Here is a 26,654-nt window from a genome sequence, read left to right as displayed (position 1 = left end):
TTCATACATATTTACAACAGAAAAACATACCAACAGACATCGAAAAACTGGAAAAGAGACACGTCGGAAACATAAAACTACTTCGCTAGCGAGCGACTGTGACAATTTTTAAACAAACATGGCCGCCAGGTTTGCGTCATTAAATACAGAAGATTCTGAGAGAATTTTGAAAGAGAAAGACGTGTTGAACACCTGAAAGGAATGTGTATGTATATGCAATAATAATAATAATAATAATAATAATAATAATAATGACTTTTTTCGTGGTACATCAGATATATTCCATTCAGCTAGCATGATACTGAACTCATCCTCAACTCATTCAATATCATACTAGCTGAATGGAATATATTTTACATACTACTGAATGCCAGACAATATTAGCGGAGCTCCCGCGAAGCACCATACCTAAGAAAAAATGGTCAACCCATCGAGTCGATTTTTTGTGGTTTGTCCGTGTACGTGTACCACCACTCATGCACACCGCCTAGTGGTCAGTGTTAGTAATTACAGTCATACACTCCGCCTAGTGGCCAGTGTTAGTAATTACCAGTCATACACACCGCCTAGTGGCCAGTGTTAGTAATTACCAGTCATACGCACCGCCTAGTGGCCAGTGCTAGCCAGTAAAGAAATAAAACAAAAGAGACTGGCTATGATATAAGAAAATTCTACAACCCAGAAACAGATGAGAGCTCCGCTTTTAGGCAGTGCCTAAATCTATATATTATTTAATTATGCAACGTTTACCATCCTCTAAGTTACAGTGAAAAGAAACTGCAAGTGGAAGCCACAGGTCCTTACTGATGGAGTCAAAGACATAAAGCAGATGTATCCTCCAACAGTATTCTCTGCAAGAAAGAAAGGAGGAGAATTATTGGGGAATTTAATAGGAAGATGGTTAGTCTTCCAGTTATGTCCTCTGAATAATTCTCATATTGTCTGCAAAACAAGACCCATGCAGATGGCATAATAGACTGAATATAAACCAACTTCATTACCTGAAGTTTCAGCCTTACTGCATGAGCCCTATGAGATGCTAATGACTCCTGCTCCTGTTTATTCCCACTGCTACTGCAGCTTTGCAGATGGTGTCAAACTTACTTTTTGACATCATGTTCTGTATGAAAAAACATAATCTGTAACTCAACTATGACCAAACTAAAAAAACAACAACTGATCCACCTATTGGTTAATAACTCAGCTAGTCTTAACTTCTCTGATTACATCAACCACCACCTTTCCTGACTATAGAAACCACGGATGAGCTTCTCATCCAAATGTTGTTTATTCCCATACATGACTACTCTCTTCTTGATGTCTCCCTGTATGTTTTATATCACCCCTGCAGAGCATTCAGCATGCTGCTGCTCACCAAGGTTTATAACGTCTTAAAGTTCTCTTATGCAACTCCCCTACTGAAATCTCTCCACTGGTTTCTTGTTGTAGCAGAAATCAAATTTAAAATGTGTGTCATATTCTAGGTGTCAAATGTCTACGTAACACATTGTGTACTCTGATTCAGATCTTCAGGGAGCACAGCTTGCCTTTCTTCATGAGTGTGTTTGAACAAAGATCACTGCTTAAGTGTTCTGGCATTTCAATGGTGGAATGTAGAAACTTCTTTTCTACTCTGAACACTCCCATGTCTCTATTGCTTTCGCAAAGGATTAAAGACCAACTGCTTCAGACAATATCAAACAGCTAGACCACTCTAGACAGAATTATCTCTTGTATTTTAGTTTATAAATATGTTTGCAAGATAAGAGTGCCTGACAGATGATTAAATTTAAATGACTTTTTTTTTTTTAACTGTATGACACACACTGGACAGATAAGAAGTGTACAGTCTATAATAGTACAGTCTAGAGGTCTGTTTGATAGTAAAAGTACCACACATTGAATTTAAGCCCATTGTTCAAAAGAATGGTGAAACTATTGGCTGATCAAAAACTTTTGGAAGGCTGACGGACCAATAATGTGGAAAATAGCCATGTGGCAGCAGCTTTGTTTGAAGAGCATGAGCTGATAACCCATTTTCTTAGCACAGTCTTTCTCACAGCTGTGGGAGTATTGGACAGCTCAAATCAGCTATAAGGCAGGCTTAGTCTTATGAAAATGTCCCAGATGGTATACTGTCATGACTACCGAAGGAACATAGCCTGCCCACTTTCAGAAGCAGTCCACAGAGATGAATGCTGTAGGAGTTTACTGTGGGGAAATGTAGTTGGCAGTGTGTAGTATTCCAGGCAGAAACTTCAACATTCATCTCAATTACCTGGAATACTTTCTTTCTACTTTCAAAAGCAATACAGAGCTGCTTATTCTGCACAAACACAAGACAGTTTAATGTCTTTGTTTGTTTCAGCTTAATGATTTTGTAAAATCTTCAGAAGTCTTCACATTTGTGGTCCCAGACGACTCTTAGGCCCTGTCCACACGGCAACGGATTCAGGTGACTCCGATACAATTGCTTATCATTTAGGCCTGGCGTCCACACGGCACCGGCGTTTTGGGTGCCCAAAACGCAATCTTTTTGAGAACGGGTTCCAGAGTGGAAAGATCTGGCAACGTTGCCATTGTGAAGTCGTCTGGATGAGTAGAACGGATTTGTTTACGATGACGTCACAACCACATGACTGTGAGTGCTTCACGCCGGGTAGAAGTGTAACGAACTCGATGCGAGTTGTCAACAAATCCTATAACTTGGTTCATGAAACGCGCTTACAAAATATTTTCACTGTGAATATTTATTGTGTAATGGTGCAAAGTGAGAGAGAGAGAGAGAGAGAGAGAGAGACTCTGCCCTTCGGGCAGAGTCAATCCCGCCAGCAAAAATAGGGAAAAAAAGGAGCGATCTCACCTCTTCAGATGTTGGTTTAAGTCCTACATTACATTCCTCAAAAAGGGCGTAGAAGAGCAAATTAATCCATCAACGTGTAGCATTCAATTTATTCCGGACCATTAAAGACGCCGCCTTCCGCGTGGAATCATACGTCATCCTCGCCGCCATATTGGATAGGTCAAAGCGGAGAATAAAGATTCATGTGCTGCGTTTATCTGTACCAACAGGTTTACCGTCCAAACGAGTTCACATGGGATTACCTTTCACAGGTGAGAAACAACAAATTAATCCATCAACGTGTAGCATTCAATTTATTCTGGACCATTAAAGACGCCGCCTTCCGCGTAGAATCATACGTCATCCTCGCCACCATATTGGATAGGTCAAAGCGGAGAATAAAGATTAGCTGCGTTTAACTGTACCAACAGGTTTGCCGTCCAAACGAGATCACATGGGATTACCTTTCACAGGTGAGACTGGAAAAATACTTTTCATTGTATTTGGTCATTATAATGTAATTTTACGAACAGATTTTCCTGACTTTGTGGCTAATATGAAGTCTCGCGCATAATAGTTTATGCGCATGCGTCCTTACTTCTATTGTTCTGGTGTCTCCGAAGGGACCGTCTTACAGCGCCCCTAGAGGTGTGGCATGTGTATTGCATCGTTTTCAGCAAGCGTTGCGTTGCCATATGGACCTGATATTTTACTGATCGTTGCCCATTTGGACGCGATATATTTTTAAATAACATCTCGTTGCCGTTGTCGTGTGGATGTAGCCTTAGAATCAAGTCTTTGTGCATTTTCCATTATAAGTGAGATTGAGATAAGCGGTGGAGTGATGAGGAGGATAATTCTGCATTCACTGATGTGTCAACGCACAGTACACTGAGATTCCATTAAAGTGTGAACAATTTACTCTCACATCTGCTTTCAAAATAGACATATGTGACAAATTAAATGGAAAAAAGCAGCAGCAGTGCCCTGTGGCATAAATGCTGTATTCTCTGGGACTGTACTAGAGGGATGTACAACAGTCTTCCAAAAGATACTCCCTCAACTGTTGTTTTGATGGTGGTGGTGGAAAGCGCTAGTTGTTGCTCCAAAATTTCCCATAAATGTTTGATTTGAGTTGTGATCTGGTGACTGTGAAGGGCATTGCATATGAGTTACATTGTTTTTAATACTCATCACACCATTCAGTGAGTAATCAGACCCTGTGAATAGGCACATTGTCATCCTAGAAAAGACCACACTCATCAAGATAGAAATGTTTCATCATAGGATAAAGCTGATCAATGGGAATTGATTTGCAGTGACTCCTCCCTCCATGAGGACAAATGGATCCAAACCATGCAAGCAAATTATCCTCCACAGTATAACAGAGCCACCTTTTTTGTCTTTGTCATGCGTCTATATGCATGTCTTGTACCCAGAAACAGCTTCTGACCATAGATCTTGGTGGGGCACAACGGGGCAGGACATACCTTCAAACAATATTAATACAAGAGGGTATTACATTTGACTTAAGCTATAGACAACTGTCTTGTGAGTTTTTAGAGTAAATCCTCAATGGGCACTTGAGAGTTGACAACATAGTCATCGAGCATACTGTCCACCAGCTTATCCATCCATTCATTATCCGTAACCACTTATCCTGTGTAGGGTTGCAGGCAAGCTGAAGCCTATCCCAGCTGACTATGGGCGAGAAGCGGGGTACACCCTGGATAAGTCGCCAGGTCATCACAGGGCTGACACATAGAGACGAATAACCATTCACACTCACATTCACACCTACGGTCAATTTAGAGCCACCAATTAGCCGAACCTGCATGTCTTTGGACTGTAGGAGAAACCAGAGCACCCGGAGGAAACCCACACACAGAGGAACATGGGGAGAACATGCAAACTCTACACAGAAAGGCCCCCATTGGCCACTGGGCTCGAACCCAGGACCTTCTTGCTGTGAGGCGACAGTGCGAACCACTACACCACCATGCCACCCCTCCACCAGCTTATTTTAAGTCATTTTAGATGTCTATTGGTCAACTATATTTAATTTAGCAGGCATGTTACCAGTGTGTGAGACAAACAAAGTAGAACTAATGTCATTAGCCAAATGATATCATTAATATCACTTGAGGAAAAAATTCCAGCCCACTTTTTTCATAGTCTTTGCATGGGAAAGAAGGTCACCATGTGTCATGATCCGCCCCGGACCTCCACTCCAGGGATTTATTATCTCCCAGCTCAGCACAATCCGGATCTGGGATGGGACTTCCATCTTGCCGGCATTCACTTCCTGGTCTGCTCTGCTGTGTATAAATAGGCCATTCTCAGAAGGGGACTTTACCAGAATGTCTTGTCTGTTTCTCACGTCACCTCTGTGCCATTTTGCTTCCTGGATTTTTGCTCTCTGTTTTTGCCTATTCTTTGCCACAGTTTTTGCACTCTTGTCTTGCCATTTTTTCACGTTTTTGTGCTATGTTTTTTGTTTACAGTTTTTTTTGTTTTTTTTTTTTGTCTGCACTATTTTTGCTATTTTTGTTTGTTTATTCTCTTGGACTTTAATTAAATCTTTTTTTTTTATTCACTGGATTTTCTGGTTTGTGTTTCTGCTTTTGGATCCTACTCACCACATCTCATCACCCATAACAGTACATTCTGGCCAACATGGATCCAGCGGAACTGAACCATCTGAGAACAGCTATGCAGCAGCAAGGAGCCTTCCTCGGGACCCACTCAGGCAGATCACCCAGAACCTGGCCACCCTGTCTGACTCACTCAACCTCCTAGCCACACAACTCCAGCGCTCCCAAGCCGTGCCTACCCCTGCCCAGCCATCTCTGTCTTCACCTCCCGCCACTGCTGTTCTCCACAAACCAAGACTCCCTTCACCTCAGCCCTACGGTGGGGAACCAGGTACCTGCGGATCTTTTTTGTCACAGTGCTCGCTGATCTTGGAGCATCAACCTCTGGCTTTCCCCACAGAACGCTCCCGGGTAGCCTATACCATCACGCTCCTCACTGGCAAGGCTAGGGAATGGGGGACGGCGGTCTGGGATGCCGACGTGCCCTGTTGTTCCAGCTTCAAGGAATTCTCTGAGGAAATGAGGCGAACATTCGACTGCTCTCTGTCCATCCGGGAGGCGGCAAGAGAGCTCATGGAGCTGCGGCAGGGGTCCCGATCTACCTCGGATTATGCCATCGAGTTCCGGACATTGGCAGCGTCATGTGGTTGGAATGAGAGTGCCCTGGTTGACGCATTCCTACATGGCTTATCCGACGCCATCAAGGATGAACTCGTCTTGCGGGAACTGCCGTCGGACCTCTCCAGCCTGATGAACCTTGCCAATTGTATTGACACATGGGTTCAACAACGGAGGAGAGAGAGAAGCCGCCTCAACTTCAGCCCCTCTCCACCACCCGTCTCGTCCGTCGAACCCATGCAGGTAGATCGGGTACGGGTGTCAGCGGAGGAACGACTGTGCCGACGGAGCACGGGGGCTTGCTTCTACTGCGGTCAGCAGGGACACATCTACTGAGCCTGCCTGCTAAAAGGACGAGCCCACCAGTGAATCGAGGGGCTCTGGTAGGCAATGCTCGGAACCAGTCCCCTGCCAACCGACCATTGCTCCCCGTTATCACTCTCAACAACCGGCATCACCATCTTCAGGCACTCGTTGACTCAGGGGTGGACAGGAACCTGATCTGCTCCGCCACCGCCAAGGATCTCGGAATCCCGTTATTCGCCCTCGAGGTCCCTCTCACCATCCTGACACTCAGTGGCACTGGCTTGACCACCATCACTCACCTCACCACCCCGCTCACCCTAAGGATTTCAGGTAATCACTCCGAAACTATACAACTTCATGTCATCAACAACCCTCATGTTCCCGTTATTCTTGGATTACCCTGGTTGATGCAGCACAACCCCCACTTAAACTGGACTGGCCACACCATCTTAGGCTGGAGTCCTTCCTGCTTGAACTCCGCTCTGCCTCCTGCCAAACCACCTCAGCCAGCAAGTTTTCCGGCCTTTCTCACGTGCCTCCGGAGTACCTGGACCTCAAGCCTGTCTTCAGTAAGACCTGAGCAGTGTCCCTTCCCCCTCATAGGCCTTATGACTGCGGTATCGACCTCCTGCCAGAGATGGCACCACCCAAGGGACGTCTCTACTCTCTTTCCCCCGCCAAGAGACAGGCCATGGAGAAATACATCACTGAGTCTCTGGCAGCTGGGATTATCCGCCCTTCCTTCTCCCCGGCAGGGGCAGGATTCTTCTTCGTGGGGAAGAAAGACAAGTCGCTCCGTCCCTGCATTGACTATCGAGGTCTCAATGCCATCACAGTCAAGAACTGCTACCCACTACCGCTTATGACCACAGCCTTTGAACTACTCCAGGGAGCTAAGGTGTTTACTAAACTGGACTTGCACAATGCCTATCACCTAGTTAGGATCAGGGAAGGGGACGAGTGGAAGACGGCCTTCAACACCACCACAGGCCACTATGAGTACCTCGTAGTCCCTTTCGGTCTGACTAACGCGCCCGCAGTATTCCAGGCATTGGTTAATGATGTCTTGAGGGACTTTCTTAACACCTTTGTCTTTGTTTAGCTGGACGATATCTTGATTTTCTCTCGCTCTCTGGAGGAACGCCGGGGTCACGTCTGGCAGGTTCTTCAACGCCTGCTGGAGAATAAGCTGTTTGTTAAGGCAAAGAAGAGTGAGTTCCACCAAAGCTCCGTCTCGTTCCTGGGGTTCATCATTTCACCAGCCAAGATCCAGATGGACCCCATCAAGCTGGAGGCAGTTGTTGACTGGCCCACCCCATCTTCGAGACGAGAGCTCCAGCGCTTCCTGGGGTTCGCCAACTTTTACAGTTGTTTCATCTACAACTTCAGCACGGTGGCTGGACCTCTCTCAGTCCTGACCTCAACCAAGACCACATTCAAGTGGGGGGAGGAAGCAGAGAAAGCCTTTTCCAGTCTCAAGCACAGGTTTACCACAGCACCCATTCTCACCATACCCGATCCAACCAAGCAATTTATCATCGAGGTCGATGCCTCTGAGTCAGGGGTTGGAGCCACCCTATGCAAGAGGGCCAACGACAACAAGGTCCACCCATGCTCCTTCTCCTGTTGGCTATCCCCAACCAAACGAAACAACATCGGCGACCGTGAACTACTGGCCATGAAACTAGCCTTGGAGGAGTGGAGGCACTGGCTCAAGGGATCTGACCTCCCATTCCTAATCTGGACCATCCACAAAAACCTGGAGTATCTCAAGTCTGCCAAACGTCTCAACTCCCGTCAAGCCTGTTGGTCTCTTCTCCCGATTCAAGTTCACGCTCTCCTACCGCCCAGGCTCCAAGAACAGCAAACCCGATGCCCTGTCCAGGATGTTCTCCTTCCACCAAGAGGAATCCAAGCCACCCGAGACCATCCTGCCTCCATGCTGCCTGGTGGGAGCCGCTATTCTAGAGGTTGAGACACTCGTGCAGAAGGCCCTGGAGCAGGACCCCGGTGAAGGTAACTCCAACAGTATTCCTCGTAACCATCTGTTTGTCCCCTGTCATGTGCGAACTCCGGTGCTGCAATGGGGTCACGGTTCCAAGTTGGCCTGTCATCCGGGAGCTGCCCGAACCCTGGCTCTCATCCAGCAGCACTTTTGGTGGCCATCCATCAAGGAGGTTGTCCAGGAGTTCGTGGCAGCCCGCGACACATGCTCCCAGAACAAGACAGCCAATCGACCCCCCCGCCGGCCTACTAAGACCCCTTCCTACTCCGCATTCACCTTGGTCTCACATTGCCCTGGACTTCATCACAGGACTCCCCAATTCAGGTGGCAATACATGCATCCTCACTGTCATTGACCGTTTTTCTAAGACCGTCCATTTCATTCCTTTGCCCAAGCTCCCCTCAGCCAAAGAGACCGCAGAACTACTCATCCAGCACGTTTTCTGCCTACATGGTCTGTCTACCGACATAGTTTCTGACCGGGGTCCTCAGTTCACTGCACAGTTCTGGAGAGCGTTCTGCAAACTCATCGGGGCCACCTGTAGTCTCTCCTCAGGCTTCCACCCACAGACCAATGGCCAGGCAGAACGGGCCAACCAGGCTTTGGAGGTTGCACTCGGGTGCATGGCATCCAGGGATGCCAGTTCTTGGAACAAGTACCTTCCTTGGAGTGAATACGCACATAACACTCTCCCTTCCTCTGCCACAGGTCTCTCTCTGTTCCAGTGCTCACTAGGGTACCAACCACCACTGTTCCCCAGCCAGGAGGAGGAGGTCACCGTACCATCAGCCCAGGCCTTTATACACTGCTGCAGGAGGACATGGGCATTGGCCCGGAGAAGACTCATTCGCTCTGCACTCGCATCCAAGAAGCAGGCCGACAAACATCGCTCCAAGGCACCCACCTATCGAGTGGGCCAATGAGTTATGCTCTCCACGCACCACCTGCCACTTAGGGCCGTCTCTCACAAGTTAACACCCAGGTTCCTTGGACCCTTCCTCATCAAGAAGGTAATCAACCCATGTTCTGTTAGACTGGCATTACCACTCACCATGCGACGTGTTCACCCTACCTTTCATGTATCACAGCTTAAACCTCTGGTTTCCAGTCCTTTGCCTACACGGTCAAGAAACTGCTGAAGGTGCAGCAGCGAGGCAGAGGTCTCCAGTACCTGGTGGACTGGGAGGGTTACGGTCCCGCGGAGAGAAGTTGGGTGTCCGACAGGTTCATACTGGACCCAACACTTATCACGGAGTTCCACCGGCAACACCCTGACGCTCTTCCTAAAGCGCCTGGAGGTGCTCGTTGAGGGGGGTTACTGTCATGATCTGCCCCGGACTTCCACTAAAATGATTAAGCACCATTGATTAAGCAATGTATCTCATAACATAAAAAAATGGATATGGTGTGAGTCAGTCATGGTATATCTTGGATATACCATGAACTGATGTCACAATTTCAAGCTATATGGCCGATTTGAGTCACAGCTGTGGCTCCATGAACATTTCTGTGTGTGTAGCTCTACGTATCATGATCATGCCTAGTGAGGCAGGCAATAGCATGGTACATTGCAAATGCTCAGGTCGAAGAGCACGCCGACGTAAACGACAAACATGTCTGCTTCCATAAAGTATGGCTGCTTTATGCTGAGATTCAATCTTACCACTTTTAGTTTGATATTTTTTGATGAGGGATATAAATCAAATATACCATGCACTGAGAGGCTCTGGTTGAAATTATGGATTCTCTGATGTGACTGGCATAGTACTATTTTCTTCGGGGCTGCGCCCCTCAGAATATAGTACTATGCCAGTCACATCAGAGAATCCATAATTTCAACCAGAGCCTCTCAGTGCATGGTATATTTGATTATTAGGAAGGGTTCTGTACATCAGATACTGTACACTGTCTACAGTTTATTAGAGTTAATTCCACTTATTTGCTATAAAACAAGATCTTGGTGTCTGCAAAGTGTTTTTTTTTTCTTTTCATTACCTGCCCTATCCAATGCTCCTCCTCCTTCACTAATGGAGAAAACATGGGGCAGCATGATTTTAGCCCCAGTGGGCCTCTATTAGAGCTGATGTAGTGTCCATTTTTTTAAACACTAGGTGCAATAATAACTCTATGGAAGCTAAATAGGGCAGTGAGCTCTCTGCCCTTGACTATACAACATCTAGAAAGGCAAGCAAATCAACAGAATATCAGCTTTTTTTTTTTTTTGGCCGCTCAAAAGAGGTAATTAATATTTCCACAAAACTTAAAATTTATGGAGTCTAGCATTTGTTGAATAGCTGATATATTGTATATGACAGGGCTCTGCCACACTTACTCCTATTCATGAATCACCACTGCTTATTCCCAAAGAGCATAATCTTGTTACACTTAATTTGACAGGTTCAAATCTCCAATTTTAGCATTTTGGCAGCACCAATTATATACCAATTTTGTATACATTTCTTACTATCTTTATTAATTCATGTTTTTTTTTCTTTTTTTCATACATTTCATTTATATCTTTAGAGTGACATAGGAGGTCAAAGGATTCTTCAGAGGAAGTGGACCTCCTTTTTGAAGGCCCGACTTGTGTGTTCTTTCCCTGAGTACGAGTTGCAGTTTAACATCCTGCGTGGTGTGTATGTGCTGGAAGGACCTAATGCTCATGACAGCCTCATATTTGCGGTGTTCGGACTTGAATGGTGAGAGAAGTGATGTTACTATATTATTAACTATAAATAAATAATTAATACTTTGAAAACACTCATTAGACTTTAATCTAGACTGCTTATTAAAACCTCCAGATAAACTATTTTCAGCCAAATTCTTTATTTTGTATTTTGGTATAGTCCAGAAGCCTTGGGAAGAGAGATTCTCTGCTCCATTAAATCTCATTAATGTGATATGGCTTTTTTTTATTGAAGAATCTTTAAAGCAAATGGCTTTTGGGAGACATTAGTTATTCCCATGTGCTTACCTCCCTATGCAAAGACCTAAACCAGTGGTTCTCAACCGGGGGGGCGCGGAGGTACTCCAGGGGGGTCGCGAGTAGGCTTCATGTATGGAGGAAAAAAAAAATCTGGGGCTAACAGGCTATAGTAGCTAAGCAGATGCAACACATTTACCCATGTCAAAATGCAGGACATTGGACTATTACATACAAATCAATACTATTATAAAATCTATCATCAATCTATCATAAAATCTTGTGTGTAGGTTATTTTAAGCCCGTGACGCGAACATGACGCAACGTCACGTGAGTGAGTCTGCATACCGTGGCCACCGTGTGAGTGCTTGCCACACACACACTAGTCTGGTTTCTTGCCGAGTTAACTCGTGCCGACTCTCGCTAGTCTACTATCATCAATCCATCGATACAGCGCAAAACCCAAACAGTCTTTTTAAAGACTACTACCCCACACTGTATTTTTGCTTTCCCCATTTCAGCTCTACCCAAATAATTTGTTGTTTTTGTTGTTTTCTTACTGCTAGTCTACTATGGATAATGCTACTACTGCTGCTACTACTACTACTACTACTACTACTAATAATAATAATGATAATAATAATAATAATAATCTAGCCCAGGGCTATCTATCTATCTATCTATCTATCTATCTATCTATCTATCTATCTATCTATCTATCTATCGGTCGATATAAGGTGCTGTAGGTCGGGTGGCGTCACTGCGGGTGAGTGTGTTTGGGGGGCGGGGCGAGAAGAGGGGCCCCCAACTGCAATGAACCAGCTTTGGTGGGGCCCAGGTTGCAAAAGGTTGAGAACCCCTGACCTAAACAATAGACTGGAAAAGGGTCAGGACTAGAGCTAGCAGGTTTGTGTTTGGAAAAAAACAAGAATGAGTTTATGGCGATTCATGTTGTGTCAATTTGTCCTATAAACTGCATCAAACTCACTGTATCAGTCTTTCATTTTCTATGCACATAATGTCTATGAGAAGGCAGAACAGCCATATGATATACTCTTCTTTTATCACAGTGTTATCATGAGTGGTTAAGTCTGCTGCCCAGAGTACAAATCAAGCACGTGGTTAAAAATCATTAGACAAACTGTGTTACTGTGCTCTTCCAAGATACTGAGAGTGTTGCTCTATTTACTGGGGAATTTAAAGTGCCAGAATCACTTTAGTATCACAGCTGAGATGTTGTAGTTCATGGAAATTCTAACATACAGGCCATGAAATTGTTGCATCTAATATATCCAAAACCACTCCAGATGATCTTGGTGATTACACTCACTACAATAACCTGAATTTTACCTGTAAGAAATTAGTGTTTGCCTGAATGTTCGTTCTCTCTCTCTCAGGAAAAACGTTAAGACATCTGCAGTTTGTCAATACTCTATCAGAGATGTCCAGGCTGCATTTCATGGCCCTTACATGGAACTCCAAGACTCTAAATGGGGGGAATACACTGGAAAAGTTCCGGACCTTAGGCCTGGCTCAGTGAGTATCATCTGTAATATATCCCAAACCAAAACTACTTTAAGACAGACTTGATTTAGGAAGTATAAACAGCACAGTACATCATACCAACCATATACTAATCATAGATATTTTTCAACTTGTTCTGTTTCCTCAGTCTCTTTCCTTATGCTCAGTTACATAACAAGCTCATCCATTTTAATAGAAAACTGATGAACTTCAAATAAAATTAACATTTTTGACAATGATTCAGCTGAATTTAAAATTTGATGATAGTGGCACCAACAGTTAGCATGACAACCTGAAGATGCTCACTGTTAAATGATTAATCAGTTGCTTGCCTGTATGCCACCGCTTTCTCAAGTGCATAACTGATCAGCACCGGGCTCAGCTCATAAACACATCACGGGATCTGCCAGACAACGTGCTCATGTTTGCTCGAAGACACCCTTTGATGGCCAAAGAAGTCCAGCCAACAGGAGGGCGACCCCTACTGTTCAAAAAGAGCACTGACTACACCAGGATAGCTGTTCATAAGGTCACTGCCTTGGATGGGAACACCTATAACATGATCTTCACTGGAACAGGTGCTTTAAACTGATTTCATTGTTACTCTTTTCTTTAAGAAGAAGACAGATGCAAAAACAGAATCAAAGTTTAATGTAATTGCTTTATTGTGGAATATAAAATGTCTGTGTGCACATTGATGTAAGAACAGATGATGGGTGGTTGCATAAGGCTGTACAGCTTGGAGATCGGGTGCACATAATTGAGGAGCTACAACTGTTTAAGGAGCCACAGCCTATAAACAACATGGTTATTTCATATAAACAGGTACAATAAAATCTCACTGCCACATACCAACTGTTTGCACAACTTACTAACTTACCCCATGATTATACAGTTGTGCATGTTGGTTTTGTCTCTTATGTTTTCTCAGTTTGTTTACCAATATCTGTTTAAAAAATGCATTTAAATGTACACTAGAAAGTTAATGGATTTTACTTGTATAACAAACAGAGAAGTATATATGTGAGTGCTGCGTTGGGAGTAGTGCAGGTGCCTCTGTCTTCCTGTATGCGCTACACCTCATGTTATGGCTGTGTGTTTGCACGAGACCCACTATGTGGCTGGGATGGGAGACAGTGTGTTGAAATATCAACATACAGTGCCAGGTGAGGGCCAATTCTTTTAACAATATATGTGCATACATAACTCATTTCAGATGAGGACAGGGCTAAATTTCTGGTGTAGGGTGGCAGCTGCAAACCTTGATATAAGTCTGGCTACTTGCCTTTGACATGAAAGAAAATCTAATATTCCTGTGAAGTTAATTCAAATTAATCATGTTTTGCTTATGTTGCAATCATATTGTTACAGTAATCTTATGTAGCCAATCATTTTGCCTCAAGGAACAAATAGTTTTTCAGCAAATACAGCCTTATTCTTTACATAATCATGCCACACCCTAGTGTGCTTTTGCTACCCTTTTAATAGCTCATTTCTAAAAACCAGGACATGCCACTGTTTCAGATATAAAGTTGCATTTTAAAAAAGCCATACACCTTTCCCACACATATAAGGTACAGCTTTGTACCTATGCAAAGAACCTGACACTAAAGTAAGGACTGTCGGTTTCCTTTTTCAGGTCCAACTTAACTCAGGACATTCAGATGGGTAACAGAGGGTGTGACAACATCACAGAGGATGGTGTGTAACTTGTGTAACATAATAGTCCTTTTACATTATTGTACACTTATTCCTCAATGGAATTCACCATTCAGTCTATTCGTGAACATTGCTGTGTATTAATATTGTATTAATGTTTTGTCTGTCAGGTTTTGTAACTCATCACACTCGTTCAGTGACTGTGGGACACGACATGCTCTTGCTTTGTGAGCTTCGCTCCAATCTGGCAGTTCCCCACTGGACTCTGAATGGTGAACAGTTGCAGGGTTACGCTGTGGACACTGGCTACCGGATCGGTACTGATGGCCTCCTTATAATTGGGGCTCAGACCTGGCACAGTGGCCATTACCGCTGTTATGCTGTGGAGAATGCTGTTTGGATTCCCATACGCAGCTACATGGTTAGGGTGCAGCCTGTTCCTCCACCTTCACCCCATCTACAGGTACCCACAGATCCAACTGCCCTACCAGAGAGGTTCTTCACCACTAGCACACTATTTGTCAGCCCCTCTAGTGAATCCACAGAGCATCCCCTGCCCCCACTACCCTCCATGCCTGAGTTCCACACTAACCGACACATGGAGGCTATGTATATCTCGCTGGTGGCTATTTTAGGTGGACTCTGTCTTGTGCTAACTGTGGTGCTGCTGTATGTTAGTTTCTGTGTACATAGTGCCCCTGGTCACAGGAAGTATTCTCACCAAGAGCTGTCCATTACCCCTACCACAGAGAGAAAACGGAGCTCTCACGTGGAGCTGAAGACAATCTCCAGCCACTGCAATGGGAGGACTGATGTGCTTTATGGAGGACCATCAACAGATGGAGAATTCCTGCAAATTATTCCAGATGATGGGCAGGTCAACCCTAACAAAGAGCCTCCTCCAGCTCCTCCACTCCCCATGCCACCTCCATTGCCATCCACAGAGTACACAAACGGCTTGTCGGCCACGTTACCCAGCGTTTTAAGGAAAATAAATGGGAACAGCTACATGCTCCTGAATCAGATGGACTCGGATATTACCTCACCTCTTTACCATTCTTTCACAGAGGAGCTCAACAGGATCTTAGAGAAGAGAAAACACACACACCTGGATATGCAGCCAGATGAAAGCTCTGTGTAGCCCCATCTCTCTGTCATAAGGGTAGTGGCACCTTTTTGGAGGGAGGCTTAACTGTTGTTGGAGCTGTATTTTATTAAATAAAATAAATGTGGTGTATTATGCTGTATGTATTTGCACTGTATCCTGATGTACACCTGAAGTCCTATAGATATTATGAACCATGATTTGGATGTTTTTGTTACTGAGGACTTTGCGAACTATAATAACATCATAATATGTCTAATAACATTGTGTTTTAAAACAAATATTTATTTTATCTGAAGTGGGAAGGGAAAGACCTCAAATAGAGATCATGTTCTCAGAGGACTCTGAGAGCATGAATATGCAGAACAAAAGGACTAAATACAAAGATATGTTCACTGACTGGGTTGAAAAAAGCAATGTAAATACATTGATAATCAGTGTATGTACATTTATATTAATTTATTATGTGTCTCTTACTGCAAGGGTTCTTGACCTCTGGTCACTGGGGCTCCTGGCCTTGCACAAATTACAGAATTCTAATACAGCAGATCCAGGAAAAATCTTCAAGCTGTGCTTATCATCACCCAGTGATATTTAACTGCAAAATATGATCTCATTGATGATAGTTAGCAAATGTAAATTGATTTTACAGCTTATATAACAGTTGTAGCTCTCAAATAATTAAAATTGGAAATATGAAAGGCTTATTCAGTAGAGGATCTTAGTGAAGTGAAGAGACCAAGCCTGGATGATAAAGAACCAGAACAAACTTGGCAAATGGAAAACATGCTGTGAACAATCTTAAGCCAGTGCTGAAGCCTATTTTTGTCATCAACATAAATACATGGTATTTTTCATTTATAGCATTTGGTGGCTCCCATTTTTTCACAAATTGACCACTTTACTAACAAATATGAGCATTTTTTGTGTTTGTTTTTTTAAATATTGAAGAGTTGCTTAATGTCCAGAGGGACTAAAGCTGAGTTTCAGTCATACATATTTTATTTTTTTTAAAATAGTGAAAAATAGTTATTGGAATAGTGACAACTCAGTAAAATTTTGAGAAACTGGGGATGCGTTCAAATACCTTTAACCTCCTAGGGCTTAGCGGTCACATGCGTGGACAGCACTTTATGGAAATACGGAACAAGAATCCACATATGTGGACATACTTTTTCTCTAAAAGTACATCTTATCAAAAGATGATGCTTAGTTTTTCTTCTAATAAGCCCAAATAGCAAAGAGAAATAAAAAATGCATGTAAAAAAAACAGCTTGGGCCTTAGGAGGTTAAGAGGATATTGCAGCACTGTTGAAATACACCATCATGGCCCTGAGCCACTTGAAGTGAACTAGTCATTATTATAACAAAATTTCCATTGCTTAATGTATGGTGCCCTTGGCAAAGTCAGCATCACTTTCCAGCTATTACAGTGCTTGTTCAGCTGAAAGATAAAAAAAAATTGCCAATTTTACCACAATGTGATGAATGAAGTTCATAACAAGTGAAACACCACCACCATAAATACCTCTGTAAGTATATGTACAGAGTTTTCCATCAGCATTACCACAGAACCCAAATAACCTAGAAATTAAAAGTATTATTCTGTATCATATCTTCTTTTCATCTTTAAGCCAATACTGTCCCAATATTTCTGTTCACCTAAAATTCAGTCTTCACATACAGTTGGTTTTTCATTTTCATCACTTTGAGAGATTAAGTGCACACCACTAATAATTATTATTATTCAGTACATTAGGCACATAGGAAACTATCAGTTTACATTAAGGCCTAGCTAATCCAGTTTGGTATTATATCAGTGATGTGAATCATTTTTCTACAACACGAGCAAAATGGTCTGGAAGGCTGTAATATTTCTGTACATAGTGTATAGTGCAACATAACCCTTGTTTAACAGCGTTTGTATTGATCAGTGGCATAAAATTGGCCGTTTGTACACTTGTCATTTTTGGCTTTTTGCACTTGACTGGTGTTTTTGTCAATGAGCAGCTTACAGTGACAATAGTACCTGTGATGAGTTTTTCTTTCATTGTAGCATAAAGAGTACACCAGAACACATCACTTTCCATAGACATTATGACTTCATGACAAATAGACTGTCATACATCTCATAGGCCAAGTATTTTTCTGGAGATGTTATGTCCTATGGTTGAGCTCATGTGAGTGTTTTGGCGTAAACTGCAATATATTTTGCTACAGCTCACTCACATTTTAGATCATAATGACTTGCACTAGGAGTAATAACATGCTGAAACAACAACAAACCACTTCCTGTGATAGGCAAATCATATGACTGATCTACTGTGCAAGTCTTTTTTATGGTAAATATCTGAGTTATGTTTAAGTCTTGGACTAAACCATGTATTTATATATATACATTTTGTTGTTTTATGAATTTCTGTTCAATGCCGAAAGCTCACTCCTGCTATCTATGGATACACATGCTGGAATCATGGACAGTAGATGAAAAGCTAAACAAAATGTGGGCCTCGTTGTACTAAACATTAAGGAATTCACTAAAATTTATTGCACTAATTTTCATACTAAGGAAAATCTCTTTCTATGTCTTACACATGCTTTACAGAATTTGAGTATTCATAAAATCCTTCTGTTTACAGAAAGTTTGTTGTGAACCTGTTTTACACAGTAAAAAGGAAAAAAGATTTTATCTAAACTAATAACATTCAAAAGAAACAAGAGGCTCATTTTGTGACATTTTGCAACTGCATATTCAATCAAGTTTATCAGGCCCATTTGTATGCCCTATATGCAGCTGTCGCCTAGCAACAGCGCTGTATTTAGGACTTGTGTAATCCACAGAATAGGTCAAGCGAGTCTTCACAGAGGAAGGATGATGTGACAGGCATGCACTTGTCTAATCTGACTATAATATGTTGACTGTATTAATAGACACACCACCACAAGGGACAATTTAAATCACTTACATCTCTCTGAATCTGTGTTTTGTTTTATACCCCCACATCAGTTGGGATCTCTGCTTCAGTCCATAGTGTCTATACAACTCTGATTTTTTTTTTCATTCTAGGATATCAGAAAGACTACAGACAAGATTTTCCCACAGCCTACACGTATCATTAGTGCCAAAATGGCTTGCTTCAATGCACCTACTAAACCTTTTTCTAACAACTACATGGTTCTATTTGTGCCAAATTGTTTCCATTTCCCATCTCCATGCAAGGCTTATGGGAAGAGACAGAATAATGAAAAAATGTTTATCACTTGCATGTCTTTTCTCCCAGTCACTGTAAAAGATCCTTGAATTACACCTTTCCAATATTAAGCATGCAGTGTACAATATTAATAGCGTGCTCTAATATCCAATGTTTCTTTTCCAATATATCCAATAAATTAATTTTCTACAGTGCCCATGTTTTTTATTATTATTTCTTGAGCCATAGCATCATGTCAGAACAGAATCCACACAACACAATATTCAGATCTACATCCCAGGACCCTACATTTTAAGATTGTCAAGGACAGGCTGATAGTAATCAGCCTATATTCAGTGTTCAATAAACATTCAATACCAAACAGTTTTTCCCCTCTAATTTTATACAAGCAAAACTTTCTCCACAATATACCAACAACATTCTAGGTGTTGCATTCACTTGGTAATTTGTAAGATGTCAAAACAGTCAGTGTAGCACAAGAAGAAATTGATGGTGATAAGTCATCATTTGGCCTGTGGACCGATTGGTTTAGTGCTGGGCAGTCGGTTGGTGAAAGGATGCCACTGGCCTTGGATACTTGGGCTGTCTGTGTGGAAAGGCTTTCGGATGCGGATGATGTCCAGACCAGACTGATTGGCCATTTTAGTAATCAGCTCGGCAATCTGTTGTGAGGTTTTATTGGTGACAAGCTCTTGCTTTACATTTCCATTGACTGTGTGGACAAAGCAAAAGAGGTCATTTAGCCTTCTGCACACTACTAGTGTTTTTTTTTTTTTTTTTTTACAAAATTATAGCATGGTGATGCCAGTAATCAGAATCAAGTTTATTGCCAAGTACGTTCTCACATACAAGGAATTTGCTTTGGTGGTTGGTGCTTGAACATTTAAAATAAAAGAATTAAAAAAGTATTTATATAAATAGAATAAAAAAATAAGAAAAATCTAAAATATACTCATTTGAAAAGTGGACATATTTAAGGGATATGTGCATGAGTTGTTCTGAAGTCCAAGCTGTACAGTATGTCTTGGAATGTGCAAAATAATATAAAACTTCAATTTAATAAGTCACAATTAAAGCCTACTTACGATATTCAGCAACTATTTTGGGAATTCTGCATGACTGTGGAGAGACGTAGACAACAATTCCTGGGTTCTTTTTAGCAAAGTCAACCACACCATCCTCAATGAACTCCCTGTCCAGAAAAAATATGAACATTTTGTGCATTCTCTGCAAATACCATAAAGGCTGTAACTATCTTCAGTATTTACACTATTACACAAACCTACCTTCTATTTACCTCACTGCTCATTTTATCAGATAAATCTACAACTCTGTACCGCTAAATGGGTCATTTTCTTTAAAAGGTTTGAGAACCCTTGGTCTAGCCCTTGATCAGGGTCGCTACCTGACCACATCACCACTGTTGGCTAGATAGTTTTGGTTAATGATTTCTAAGTGACATTTACAGTTAGTAACTGTTGTACCTGCAACATGCATCTATATTGTAGGCTTACCTAATACTACAGTCAGTGAGAATAGATACAGGGTAGGATGATCACTGTTTGTCTTTAATCACCTACCTGACCCCTAAAGAACTCTGTCCGTTTTTAGAGAAAATAAAAGACACGCGTTTCAGCTGACACACGTATCGACCGACTCCGTTCTGCAGAACGCTTTGTAAAAAACGACTAGGCGTGCCTCGAGCAGTCATGACCACTTCCGGAGTCTACCAAAAATATTGAGCATTCAAAGAACCACACATGTACAAGGAACCAAAATCAATTTGAGCTACACATTAAAACTCGTTTAAGGAACACAGTCAACAGACACACGCGCACTACCGGAGCACCGGTTCGACGGTTATTGTCATCCGGGTAGAAATCGCACAAGAGCCAATCTCGAATTTCTAAAATGCGTTTTAATTAGTTAAATGCGTTTTTCAAATAATGACACTATATATAAACACATGTAGCAGAAATAATATATTTAAATCGAATACAACCAGAGTAATTTCACAAATCAAAAGAGGAACACTAAAATCAGGCACCGTATTTGACACGGACTTATTTTGGAAGGTGAGCACCAAGGTCGTAAGGAGGCATCACTTTTAAACCCACCTGTATTCCGACAAATACCTGCCTTCTGCACTAGGATTGGCTAGTAGTTCATTTTCAGAATTAGTTCACCCAATGAGCCGTATCATGCATGACCCACTAGCCAATCCTACCATGGAGGCGGGGTCTATGTGAATATGGGTAGGAAACGTATAATGTTCTGGAGCGCGTGTCTGCATAGTGTTTGGCGCGCACTTTGCAGTACATTGTTGTCATTCCGGTATTTACAAGTTTGACGTTCGAGTGAAGCGATTTAATGCTATTTAATAGGAATATATGCTATTTTTTATTTTCTGACCTATTTTTAATAACCTGTAAATTTTAATAATCGTGAAGGAATTCATCGGTTCGCTAAATGGCGGCGGAACGGCCAGATGCACAGGTACCGTTAGTTGTATGTCTGCACATGGCAAAAAGCACTTCCTTCATTATTTCTCTTGCAAATCTGCTATCTTAAAGTAGCAGGAAATGTGGACGAGGCATTTCCTGAAGAGGTCAGTCTGTCTCTTAAAAAGGCTGCCTCGTGGACTTCACCATCGTCCTGTCCTGAGATACATCACCTATGTTCAGGTGCACAGTTCTCTGCTGCAGTATCCTGGCTGGAGATCTTCTTGGTGTCACCTCCATGGAGGATCCAAATCTACCATTTTCTTTAATTCCTGCAGAACATTAAAAAGAGATGCAAAGGCTTCGATAGACGTTCCTGTCCATCCCATTACAGTGACCGATATCAAGCAGTATCTGAGGTCCAAGGGAATTCCCTTTCACGATGGTTATAGCTGCTTACATGCTAGCAGTATTTTTGTTGAGCCAAAAACACAAATACATGAAGGAGCTAGGAAAGACAGCTACACAATGTTCATTGACAAAATGACTGGGCAGTTTCTCTGTAAAGAGACTCTAGTAGAGGGAAGCTGGGAAGATCTGCAGGACTGTCTGGAGGTGATGCAGAAAGAGGAACAAACCTCAATCAGCCCAGATGTTTTGTTGAGCTACTCTGAGAGTTTGGAGGAACAGGGGCAGAAGGAGATGGAACTCAAGGAGGTGCACAGGATTTGGAGCAGCTCCATGACTTTCTCAGATCTCCTTGAAGAGGAATTGCAGCTCATCAAAACCATGTTCCAGATCAGTAAACTCAGCAACACAACTCTGAAGAAGTTTGGGGTGAGATTCTTTAAGCCAACTAAAAGTCTTGTGTTTCCCTGGTTTAGTGGGCGAGACTTAAGCCTCCGTGGCATAAAACTGCTGTCTGCTGCCACTAAAGATGATGGCCAAGTGATGTATACAGAAGCTAGTATTCCTAAATTGTCAAACTATTGCAACCTCTTTGGCCTTCCCTTAGTAGGACAGAAGGAAACGGAGATGGTACTCACAGGAAGTGAGATTGACAGTATGGCGGTGAGTCAGGCCACTGGCCTGCCTGCTTTGGCCTTGCCACGGGGAGTCAGTTGTCTGCCCCCAGTACTTCTTCCTTACTTGGAGCAGTTTAGAAAGGTCACACTGTGGCTAGGTGGGGATATGCGTGCTTGGGAAGCTTCAAAAATCTTCTCAAAGAAACTAGGATTGAAGCGCTGTTCTCTTGTGCGGCCAGGAGAATTTCACCCATGTCCTAATGAGGCGCTGGTGCAAGGCAAAAACCTTGCACGTATTGTTAAGGCCTCCATCCCTGCTGCTCACAAGTCTATAGTGTCCTTTAAACAGCTCAGGGATGATGTGTTTGGAGAGCTCGCCAATGTGGAGCAGGTGGCAGGAGTAAAGTGGGCCCGGTTTCCTGAGCTCAATCGAATACTAAAAGGCCATCGGAAGGGGGAGCTAACAGTATTCACAGGTATGGCATCAAATGAATTACAGTTGTAATTGGTATAAAACATTATATTGTGTAATTAACTACTTTAACATTAATTTTTTTTTAATATTTGCAGGTCCCACTGGCAGTGGGAAGACCACTTTCATCAGTGAGTATGCTCTTGACCTGTGTATGCAGGGAGTGAACACACTGTGGGGCAGCTTTGAGATCAAGAACGTACGTTTGGCCAAAATCATCTTGACCCAGTTCGCTATGCAGAGACTGGAGGATAACTTGGAGCGGTACGATTACTGGGCTGACAAGTTTGAGGAACTTCCACTCTATTTTATGACCTTCCATGGACCACAGAATGTTAAGTAAGTCAATGTTTTATGCAATTCGAAGGATCAAAAAGTCTTCAAGAACATTAAAACAACTGGAGTAGTCACTAGAGCATTGCATGAGATGTCTCAAATAGAGCTAGTTTAGACATGTGACAAGAATTTGACCTGAATTATGACATTTCACTTCTAATCAGAATCTGTCTATAGGACAGTGCTTGACACCATGCAGCATGCTGTTTACCTCTATGACATCAGTCATGTGATCATCGACAATCTGCAGTTTATGATGGGGCAGGAGAACCTGTCTGTGGACAAGTGAGACAAATCAGTAAATCCCTGCATGTATTCTGTTTGATAAAATGTATTGTTAATTGTTTTTTATTTTGGTAGGCATTATTAAAACCATTACCTGTGCATTAAAACAGTTTGTGATAGTGGTGTAATTTGTTCCTTTACCAGGTTTGCAGTACAGGACAACATTATTGGGACTTTCAGAAAATTTGCAACAAACAGTAGCTGTCATGTGACCCTAATCATCCATCCTAGAAAAGAGGAAGATGACAAAGAACTTCAGACAGCATCCATTTTTGGCACAGCTAAAGTTAGTATATCAGTCTGAATATCCCTCATACTAGAGGATATTAGTACTAAACCATATTTATATGTCAATGGAAACCCTATTTCATTGAAAATAATACAAAGATGAGAAATTTTATTGTTTTTTTTTATATTTGCCAGCAACACATTTCACAAAAGTTGGGACAGGTGCAACAAAAGGCTGAAAAAGTTGTGTAATGCTTAAAAAAAATAATCTGGTTAACTGGCAACAGGTCAGTAACATGATTGGGTATAAAAAGAGCATTCCAGAGAGGCTGAGTCTCTCAGAAGTAAAGATGGGGAGGGGTTCACCACTCTGTGAAAGACTTTGTGGGTAAATAGTACAACAATTTAAGAATAACATTCCTCAGTGTAAAATCACAAAGAATTTGGGGATCATATATGGTACATAACATCATTAAAAGATTCAGAGAATCTGGAGAAATCTCTGTATGCAAGAGACACAGCTGAAAACTGACATTGGATGCCTGTGATCTTCAGGCCCTCAGGCAACACTGCATTAAAATCAGACACGTGTCTGTAGTGGAAATCACTGTATGGGCTCAGGAACACTTCAGAAAACCATCATCTGTGAAAACAATTCATCACTGCATCCACAAATGCAAGTTAAAACCATATATAAACAATATCCAGAAACACCGCCACTTTCTCTGGGCCTGAGCTCTTTTACGATGGACTGAGGCGAAGTGGAAAACTGTCCAAGGTTTGACGAATGAAAATCAGAAATTCTTTTTACAAATCATGGACACCACATCCTCCAGGCTAAAGAGAAAAGGGACCATCCGGCTTGTTATCAGTGCACAGTTCAAAAGCCAGTATCTGTGATGGTATGAGGGTGCATTAGTGCACGACATGGCTAGCTTGTATATCTGGGAAGCCATCATTAATGCTGAATGGTATATTTACACACATGTTTCAGAGCAATATGCTGCCATCCAGACAAAATCTTTTTCAGGGAAGGCCTTCCTTCTTTCAGCAAGACAATGCCAAACCACTTTCTGCACATATTAAAACTGCATGGCTCTGTAGTAAAAGAGTCTGGGTGCTAAACTGGCCTGCCTGCAGTCCAGACCTGTCTCCCACTGAAAATGTTTTGCACAATTTGAAGTACAAAATATGACAAAGGAGACCCTGAACTGTTGAGCAGCTGAAATTGTATATCAGGCAAGAATGAGACAACATTTCTCTTTCAAAACTACAGCAATTGGTCTCTTTAGTTCCCAAACGTTTACAGTGTGTTGGAAAAAGTAGAGGTGATGTAACACAGTTGTAAACATGCCCCATACCAACTTTTTTTTTTTTGAAACGTGTTGCTGACATCAAATTCAAAATGAGCATGTATTTAAAAAAAAAAACCAAAGTTTCAGCAGTTATGTTGTCTTTGTAGTATTTCCAATAAACTATATGGTTTCCATAATTTGCAAAACATCACATTGTTTTTATTTCCAGTTTACACAGCGTCCCAACTTTTTTGGAAACAGAGTTGTACATCAATTAAAATCTTTGCTTATAAACATAAAAAAGCTATGTGCATAGATGTGATGATTCTTGATACATTATAATGTTGCTTTTTCTACTCACAGGCCAGTCAGGAGGCTGACAATGTGCTTATCCTTCAGGAGAAAAAGCTTGTTACCTGTCCCGGACGCAGATCTCTGCAGGTGGCCAAGAACCGCTTTGATGGGGATGTGGGGATATTTCCTCTGGAGTTTAACAAGTCTTCACTTACTTTCTCAGCACCGGTCAGGAGTAAGCAAAAATTGCGCAAGGTTAAAGGGGACAATACTGAGAACTTGGAGACTGAAGTCAAGGAGAAAATTGAGAAAGTCTCAAAGTCTGCAAAAGAACCTAAAACACCAAAGACACTGAAGGAGCCATCAACCAAAAAGAATTAAATGAATGGAGAAAGAAGGAGCATTAGTAAAGAGCATGATTGAATCCTCAGAGAAAGTGAACTTTGCAACACAGCTCAGTATTTTTGAGCTCAGTTGTCATACAAAATGTCGGTAGGTGCTACGACAGGAAATCTGGTAAATGTTCGCATTTTTTGCTATTAAATTAGTAAACAGTGAACTGCAATGGCTCCAGATGGAAGTTTAGAAAGGAATATAAATGTATTTGATGTATAATATTCTGCCATTAATAGATGGATGTTCATCAGGAACTGGAAGCAAGGTAATGTTGAAATATTAAAGCACACCAGCTTTTCAAACAGGACATAACTCTGATCCTGGATGAGTATGACAAAGACATTGACTTTTTTTCATTCTTCTTGCAATATCCTCAGCAGAGATCAACCTTTGCTGTTAAGGATAAACATTCAAGTCCGTTATGAGCTCATTATCAGAGATATGAGTATTGGCTGATGCCTGAGTTAATACTGACATCCTACATTATGCCCTTCAGAACACAAATGTGATGGTAACGTGCATAACATAAGCTGTGTGCACTGTTGTACATGATCTTTGCTTTGTCAGTTAAAACCAAAATTACAATATGAAATGTGTCAGTGAATCAGGCTGAAAAGCTGATCTGATACCAAGTCAACATTTCAGGCCTGTATCAGCCACAATACTTGTATTCAGTATCAGATCAGTGCTAAAACATTCAGCATTCACCTTATAGTTTTGTTAAATGCATCTATTTATAGATGCAAGTAATACTGAAATATGATTTTATATGGAAATTCAAAAGTATTAAGTGTAATATCTTGTATATAGTTATGTTTACTAATAAAATGTATTTTTTATGTGTATGTTTTTTTTTTTCTTTTGAGCCAGTTTCCATTTTAAACCAGCTTAATTATTTTAAATCCATGTAAAAAGAGTAATTATTTTGGTGTGTGTGAGTGAGAGAGAGAATAGACTGAAAGTAGGTGGGCATTCTTCACCCTACCTGCCAAGAAAAGTTGAGATCTAATGATCGGATTATTATTCTCTCCTCTGTGGCATAGTTGTTGAACTTCTCCTACATCTTCTCATCTCATCTCATTATCTCTAGCCGC

The 26,654-nt window shown here is 41.9% G+C and overlaps 3 protein-coding genes across 3 annotated transcripts in view; 2 read left to right on the top strand and 1 right to left on the bottom strand.

Moving 5' to 3' along the window:
- sema4gb (sema domain, immunoglobulin domain (Ig), transmembrane domain (TM) and short cytoplasmic domain, (semaphorin) 4Gb) overlaps positions 1-16,490 on the top strand; it is a 43,594-nt gene extending 27,104 nt beyond the window's left edge. The window contains exons 8-14 of the mRNA XM_060939982.1: positions 10,889-11,064; positions 12,686-12,824; positions 13,168-13,390; positions 13,522-13,637; positions 13,824-13,978; positions 14,452-14,513; positions 14,642-16,490. Coding sequence (XP_060795965.1) covers positions 10,889-11,064; positions 12,686-12,824; positions 13,168-13,390; positions 13,522-13,637; positions 13,824-13,978; positions 14,452-14,513; positions 14,642-15,612 — 1,842 coding nt within the window. The 3' untranslated portion in view covers positions 15,613-16,490. The remainder of the gene's footprint in view (positions 1-10,888; positions 11,065-12,685; positions 12,825-13,167; positions 13,391-13,521; positions 13,638-13,823; positions 13,979-14,451; positions 14,514-14,641) is intronic.
- A 2,480-nt stretch (positions 16,491-18,970) lies between these two features.
- mrpl43 (mitochondrial ribosomal protein L43) lies at positions 18,971-20,648 on the bottom strand. Its single transcript, XM_060939981.1, has 3 exons — positions 20,369-20,648; positions 19,874-19,980; positions 18,971-19,500 (listed from the first exon to the last, which is right to left on the bottom strand). The coding sequence occupies exons 1-3, from the start codon at positions 20,497-20,499 to the stop codon at positions 19,292-19,294; spliced, it is 447 nt and encodes a 148-aa protein (XP_060795964.1). The 5' UTR covers positions 20,500-20,648; the 3' UTR covers positions 18,971-19,291.
- A 409-nt stretch (positions 20,649-21,057) lies between these two features.
- twnk (twinkle mtDNA helicase) lies at positions 21,058-26,401 on the top strand. The gene is made up of 5 exons (XM_060939010.1): positions 21,058-22,730; positions 22,825-23,065; positions 23,240-23,347; positions 23,492-23,633; positions 25,234-26,401. The coding sequence occupies exons 1-5, from the start codon at positions 21,371-21,373 to the stop codon at positions 25,543-25,545; spliced, it is 2,163 nt and encodes a 720-aa protein (XP_060794993.1). The 5' UTR covers positions 21,058-21,370; the 3' UTR covers positions 25,546-26,401.
- Positions 26,402-26,654: the final 253 nt, after the last annotated feature.

Source organism: Neoarius graeffei, chromosome 14, assembly GCF_027579695.1.
Source record: "Neoarius graeffei isolate fNeoGra1 chromosome 14, fNeoGra1.pri, whole genome shotgun sequence".
Taxonomy (NCBI): domain Eukaryota; kingdom Metazoa; phylum Chordata; class Actinopteri; order Siluriformes; family Ariidae; genus Neoarius; species Neoarius graeffei.
The sequence above is the reverse complement of the archived record's forward strand: the minus strand, read 5'-3'. Positions and strand labels throughout refer to the sequence as shown.